Here is a 7326-nt window from a genome sequence, read left to right as displayed (position 1 = left end):
GGGGGGAGCAGTGTTAGGCAGTCCTTCTTGATCTCAGGCTGCTTCCTGAATCACATCCGATTGCTCAGGTGCACTCTGTCTACCCTGGTTTGTGCAGCTTATGACATAGAGCCACATTGAACTGCAACCAACGCAAAAATAAATGTATTTACATGACAGAAATAGCACTGACTTTTGGAGCCCGTGTGACCCAGTTCATGATTTCTTCAACACTAGGCAGGAGGGGGGGGGACAAACGTGTTTGGACAGATTTAGTTGTCATCAGGTTGTTTTTGTAATCCAGGCTTTTTGGTTTTAGTGTGTCAACAATCAATCACAGCTGTCCAAATGGATGTTTTCTTCTACTTTCTACCACGTGGTGGCAATAGTGCACAGAGCTCTCGGGCTTGACATTACTTGGCTCAGATTGTGCGTGGCTGACACAGTCTATATGGTGCTCAATTCATAAAAGGGGGGTTGTATTGTAAATTGTCTCTTTAAATCCCAAAAAGAAAAAAAGAAAATGTATTTGACCAGGTTCACCAGCGCGCGCGCTCACACACCAGAGAGAGCTAAAGGCATTGAATTTGTCACTGTTTTATTACTTAGACTTTCGCCCTCAGCTCGATATGAAAACAAACTGTTATCTGTCAAACTTTTGGCCGACATATCGCTTCTCCTCATCTCTCTCTCTTTTTTTTCGTGAATTATATTTCTGCTATTAATCTAGAGTTTATTCAGGGCTACAGTAAAGACATGATGTCGATACCCGGTCTCAAATACTTGACAGCCGGGCAAATTCAATTGGACTGACTCCGCCTTGCTCATGCGGGACTTGTCCGTAGGATTTTTTTTCCTCCCTTTCTTTCTTTTTTTCTTTTTTTTTTTTTCTTTTTTTTGTCATTCCTCCGCGTGCCAGTCTGCGTGCCCCGCGCTCTCCGGCGGACTCTGTTCTCCACGCTCCCCTCCGGTCACTCACCCCCCATCAGCACCGAAGAGCATTCTGACGCACAGGACCAGTGGCAGCAGCGGCGGCAGACGGAACAGGAGCAGCAGGAGGAGCAGCAGCAGCAGCAGCAGTCAGGACACTTTTAAGGGGAGTCTGTGGCAATCACCGAGCAACATGTTCCCGGCGGGGAGACGGGAAATCCGCAGCTGGGGCTCGACGGTACCGCCGCGGAGCATGTTTGGACCTGGGCTGGATGGACAGGTGTGGATGTCCTTTTGGATTCTGCTTTTGTCGACTTGTATCCCAAGCGCTCAGGCACAAGGTAAGATCCGTAACTCAGTTTTATTGTACTTATAGAAAAACAATAAAAGTGTGATAAAAACGAATTAATACAACGCGACTATTATGAGGCACATAAAAACAGCCCACAAACTATATTTGGCTTTAGAAATGCTGTATGAAAGCTCAGGTCAGGAATAAAAGAAAGAAAGAAAAAAAAAGGTAAATATGGATTTAAAGTGAAATTAAGTGTCAGTTGTGCGCATAGTGTCACAAAACCACAACCTGAGGGAGAAAAAAAACATTTTATTGTTAAAATTACTGTTGTCATCGCAAGCAGTTTGGGTTGTTTCTGCATCTCTCCAAATGCATGCATTCAGATCTATTCGGTATTTGCATATTCCAGATTGGCTACTTTACTGCATCTTAAAAACCATTTGGATTATTTCACTGGTCCCCTTGACCTGTTGTGAAATATGTGAACGAGTTCTCTGGTGATGGAAAGCTCTGACAGTTTCACTGCTGCTGCAGATTAAGCTGCCCCTCTTTTGACTCCCCCTTTAAATATTCTAGCAGAGATCATTAACTTGCATGGTTATGACTACAGTGTGGAAACATTAAAAGGGAGCAGTTGTTTCGGGATTCTGAAGCACTGGTTCACTGGAGAATGTGTCTTGCAGAATCCATAAATCACAGCGAGCTGGTTTCATTTAATGTCCAGCTCGCCCAGAGACATGGACAACACTAATCATACGGTTACTATGGAACTGTGACTCCTTGCTTGTCATTTATCAGCTGCTAACTCTTTGGCCAGTGAGAACCTAATGAGATCTGCTAAATAAAGGCAGAAAGCCGTGGAGAACAAGTATGACCTGCCGTCATATTTCATGAGTGGAAAAACTGTAACTGCTGGTTGTCACGAGAAGTGAAGGTAAGTTAACGCAGGAATAAGCGCAGTTTGTGGAAATGCTGAAACACAAATCTTCCTTTCTGCTTCGTCCCAATCTATTTCAGTAACTTCCTATTTGGTTCTCCTTTGCAATGCCACGGCCTTTACTGATGAAGTAAAAAAAAAATATGTCTTCGACGCACCAGACTATCAAGCATTTCTTGGAGGTCCCAGGAAAAAAAAAAAATGTCTTCTTCAGATATTGATTCATTTGAGAGGTGCCTTCTCTATGCATTTCCCATTTCACAATCGCACTGCTCGGTACACAGGAGTGCTAAAAGCAGCATAATCCCTGCACTTGTTTGCCTTTGAACAACTTACGTTGCTCTAAAGTGCTCCCAACCTTATCTGAGAAGAGTCTCTGGTGTCTCTTATTATGCAAGGCACAGTTCCTCTAGCTGTTATTAGCATCCCTTTCTCAAGCCAACAAGCCTGAAGTATGTGTGTGTGGATGTATTGAGCGCCACCGGGCTACTTCACTGGGATTTTACCTTTTCTCCTTGAAATAGAACCATTTTTTTATCCCTGCAGTTCCTTTTCTGTTCTTGTGAGCATTTCTGGTTGTGCATTAGCATTGGTGAGAGGTCCAATCCTTTCGTCTGTCTCCTCTTTCATTTGAGAAGGGCCTCCTCTATGATGCATTGTCTATGCTGTTCGGTCTTCGATGGGGATGCTGTTGTACCCGTTGCAGACAGGCTTGGGGGGGGTGGTCCTCTCAGCATCCAAAGACACCTTGTTCCTCTGAAGTAGAACACAGCTCTTATCCTCAAGGGGGGATCTTTGTTTGCAAATGAGCGGCATAAAAGCAGTGTCTGTACAGAAAGTTAGAGATGCTGTAGTTATTCCCTGAGAGACAAAGACCTCTGAGGATGACAGAAATTAGGCGGCACATAGCCACCTCCAGGGAACAGGTGCGATGTAGCCGCTTGTTTTTCAGCAGGTTCATATTGAGACACCTGCTGTTTTTAATACAGATGGCTCTTCGATTGCACAAGAGGATATGTGGCTGATCCACAGGAGGAACCTTTCTGCTGGTTTTACTCAACAAGCCATTTTAAGACTCATGCAGATCCCGTAATCAAAATGCCTGGTAAATAAATGTGAGGTTCTGCTTTTATTTTTCTCTTAGCTGCCTTTGTGTTGTCTCTTTTTCTCTCTCTTCCTCAATAAGACTGTAGAGATTGATGTGTGTTTGTGAGTGACTGTGTGTCTGCTTGCATTTTTGTTGTGTGTAAAAGTGTGTGTGTGCACAGTTGCCTGTGCTTATGTTCCTGTCTATTGAGCTTTAATCTAGATAGCAGCATTGACATTCTGCCAACCGACAGCTGCTATAATTTTCTGGACGTACGTTATTATGCAGCTTGACAGCTGTCAGCCATTTCCAAATCTTTAAATCTTATGATAATCCTCAGTGCTTACACACAAAAAAAAAACATTTGTTTAAAACACTCTGAATCTGTGTGTGATTAAAGCTGCCTGCTCTAATGCGGGCCTGCACATCATAATTCATCCCCATTGGTGACACACAAGCAAGCACATGCACTTGCAGGCGCATCCACAGATAGATAGAAAAATCAATATGTACAAGATTACACAAAACAAGTATATTACAGTTTTAATAGAATTACAGATGTCCTTTCCTATAAAGACTGCTGGCAAACCTGTTAACCTCCACCTGCATGTGCAACTATAAAAGAAATTTAATACGTTAATACTCTAGTAGATCTGGATATTCGTACTAAAGTCACATAATTTTAGTGCTAAATCTGTTGTAACTGTGTCGCCCGTAACAAACAGTGACGGGAATATTCATTTAACTTTAAAACTGTGCAAGTGCTGACACAGAGAAGTGGAGGTGTTACACGTGTTTTAACAATGTCATGTCACAGCTATTCTCTGTGCATTTATATTTACGTATAAATAGTTTGGTAGAAGGCCGTTAACTAAACATGTTGCCAGAGAGAGAGAGAGAGAGAACAGCTGGTGAAAAATGTGACTTTTTCTTTGCAATATGGCTCTTGCCTGAAAAAGCCCCAGAAGTGACTCACCTAGCATCAGGAGTTTCTCTTTCCAGATTCTGACAAGTTTTACTTGTTAATCTGGAGCGTTTTAAACGAAGGCAACTGGACTCATCTTGGTAGAAGTCCAGTTGCCTTCATTTAAAACTCAATTTTAATCATGTCCTGGATGACTGAGAGTCTACACCAGGGTTTATCCAAAGTTGGTATTCAAGGAACGGTATCCTGCATGTTCTTTCTCTGGTTCAACACACCTGAATCAAACGCAGACTCACGAGCCGGGCTCTCCAGAACATCGACATTCTGAGGAGGCATTCACTGCCAGTGTTTTTAACCAGGGAAGGAACTAAAACATGTAGGATACCATTCCCTGAAGACTGACTTTGGACACCCCTGATTAGTCCAGTTTTTTCTTGAATGCATCATATAAGTGCACCTGCTAATGAAACCCCTAACCTCCAAGTGACTGTATAAGGACTCATACGATTTCTACAGGGAGCTTGTTCTCGACTTTAGCATGTTTTCTCTATACCTTTAATGTTTACAGTATTGAAAAAAACTGACATAAAACTTTTGGTCAACGTTTCTTTCTTTATCATCACCGTGGTTGAGGAAAAAACTTATAATGCCGACTCTTTGCTTTCTTTTTAAAGTTAAAGCGAAGCTAAATATGTAATTTCACACTTAAGTTCCGCCAATTAACATTCTGCATATGTTCAGGTTTAAAATAATTCTATAGTCATTCAGTATGGGAGCGTATTGAAACAAAATGGTTGTGCCAAGTATTCTCAACAGAAATATATGTACCACTAACATCCCTTTTATACACTGTTATTTTTTATTTTGATACATGTACAAACAGAAAACTTAGGTTAGTGTTTTGACAGTTGCTGTCTATTATTTTGCATATGACTTATGACATTAGCAATTCATTATTAAATTCTGTTCCATTAACAAAGAGCGGAATGTCCACACTAATACCAAATTACTTAACGATTAATCATCAGTTCGTAAGGTGATGAAATGATTGTGTTAATGTAATCTTGTCTACTAATCCTAACTTGGTAACTGTGCAAGTGTTGTGTTGAACTGTTTTTGTGCCAGAGATATACCTGTTGCCTATTTTGACACGCTTATGTATCAGTGTTCAGTAAAACTGAGTTATGTTCACCGGAGAGAAACCGTCAACTTAATAACTTTATTTCTGTGTAATATGGTTTATGTCAAGAACATTTATCTTCTCTTTCAACCTCAATTTCCCTTTCCCTACTTAATTAAGAAAATCACCCCCATTTCATTATACTGCCACCACCATGTTTCACTGTGGCAGTGGTTGAATACAACGTAATCTACTGTGTTAGTTGTCCGTTATATATTTGGGTGATATGTATATTCACTCAGCCACGAGTAGTTGGCTAGATACAGAGAAATAATGACATCTCTACGGAAACTGGAATTCTATTTTTTTTTTCTAATCTGATGAGCTTTGACAACTCCACACATCCCATCACAGTACTGTGCGAGTGCCGTACTCCAAAGCCATCATACATCAGCTATACTTTGTTCATATTTATGACATAGTTTCGTATTTCAGTGCTCAGTAAAATGCAGTCAGTGAAGCATATTCGCCAGAGAGAGAACAGCCGCTAAAAATTTGGACTTAAATGCTTGTTTTCTTTGCAATATGGCTCATGCCAGGAAAGCCCAGCAAGTGGTTTGCCCAGCCTCAGGTGAAATGGTGTCAGCTTCCCTATCAGACTCCCTATGTGTCTTCTGTGGCTGCCTCCCATATTTGGTTGGTTGGCTGAGATTTTTTTTTCCTCTCTCCTTCCTTTTGCTGCCAAATGCTGTCTACACATGTTTATTCATGCTGCCACAGGAAACCTTATCCTGCAAGAGGCAACATCTCACAGCTCAAGTAAGAAAAAGTCTGCTCGCTGGCAGTACCAATTAAAGAAAATTAATGAAAAAGCCAACATTCTTTTTTGTAACACTGTCTTTCCTTTTGTTTGGAAAATCTAAATGCTCCGAAAGGTTTTTAGGAGTGACAAATGATTGCAATCAACCTCATTGTGCAAGAACAAAAGAGCTGTTTTGATGTCAGTGTTCCTTTTTTTAGCTTCAGGAAGTCTTTAATTGGCTCAGTTGAGCAGTAAAACTGTGTTTATAGTTCATAATGCAAATGTAATCAAAATTAACTGCAGGGTTTTGGCATTCTCCCTTTGCTTAGTAATTGCCATTTGCCCAAAAGGCAGTGGTAATAGCTGTTTGCACAGGGCAACGAGTCCTATCACGTCTGCGGATTTGGGTAACTATTGCTAAAATCCTTGCTTACTCTGAAGAACGCACTTTTTTCTTTTTTTCTTTTTTTTTGATCTGTTGATATTAGGCATCATTTAAACATTTGTTGTGAGTTGTTTGTTGAAGTTGTCGCAAAAGAATGGTAAAAGCATAGGAAACAACAAAATCAGGCTATTCAGACAGATTCCTTATACCTGTAGAGAGCAGCATTGGTGTACGAAGTCAAAAAATACCGTTCGAATAAGGCACACTCAGATGTTTTTTTTTTTTTTTTTTTATAAGGCACACTCAGATGTTTTTTTTTTTTTTTTTCAGTAATAACAACATTGATTGTCAAGCAATTTCTTCTTTTGGGGCCGATTTTAATCACATAGCCCGCGAGTGGTTTTGTTTCCATATCTACTTGTTTACTGATGAGACTGAGGGGGAGAGGCGCTGCAGGGGGGAACAGGGAAATTCTTCACATATTAATTCTCCTGGCTAAACGTCTAATCAATCCAACGCAGGGCTTGGAGGCACCTCAGCTATCAAGAAATAAAAAATGTCTCAGAAGAGGCCTTGAGCTGAGCCAGAAACTGAAAGCAGAAAATGACCTTGGACACCGCATGGAGGGGAATGTGAAGTGTGGCACTATTTGTTTGTTTTGTCTGATATAATTTTGACTAGGGAGCAGAGATGCTTTGCATGCTTCTCTTTGTAACGGCCTCCTTAAAATGAGGCATTTGAAGAGCCCTCACAAATGGTGTCATTAGTTCCATCGGCGCGAGTGAGGGATTTGACTCGAACCACGTATTCTTGGAAACGTACATGTGTCTTCGAGCCTCCGAGCTGTTGCATGTAAACATTTAAGA

The 7326-nt window shown here is 41.0% G+C and overlaps 1 protein-coding gene across 1 annotated transcript in view; it reads left to right on the top strand.

The window, feature by feature from the left end:
• Positions 1–562: 562 nt before the first annotated feature.
• LOC103140926 (protein sidekick-2-like) overlaps positions 563–7326 on the top strand; it is a 101419-nt gene continuing 94655 nt past the window's right edge. Inside the window, exons 1-2 of the mRNA XM_016673546.1 lie at positions 563–1250; positions 6054–6092. Coding sequence (XP_016529032.1) covers positions 806–1250; positions 6054–6092 — 484 coding nt within the window. The 5' untranslated portion in view covers positions 563–805. The remainder of the gene's footprint in view (positions 1251–6053; positions 6093–7326) is intronic.

This window comes from Poecilia formosa, unplaced genomic scaffold, assembly GCF_000485575.1.
Source record: "Poecilia formosa unplaced genomic scaffold, Poecilia_formosa-5.1.2 Scaffold78, whole genome shotgun sequence".
Classification (NCBI taxonomy): domain Eukaryota; kingdom Metazoa; phylum Chordata; class Actinopteri; order Cyprinodontiformes; family Poeciliidae; genus Poecilia; species Poecilia formosa.
Note: the sequence above shows the minus strand (reverse complement) of the source record. Positions and strands in the feature narration are given on the sequence as shown.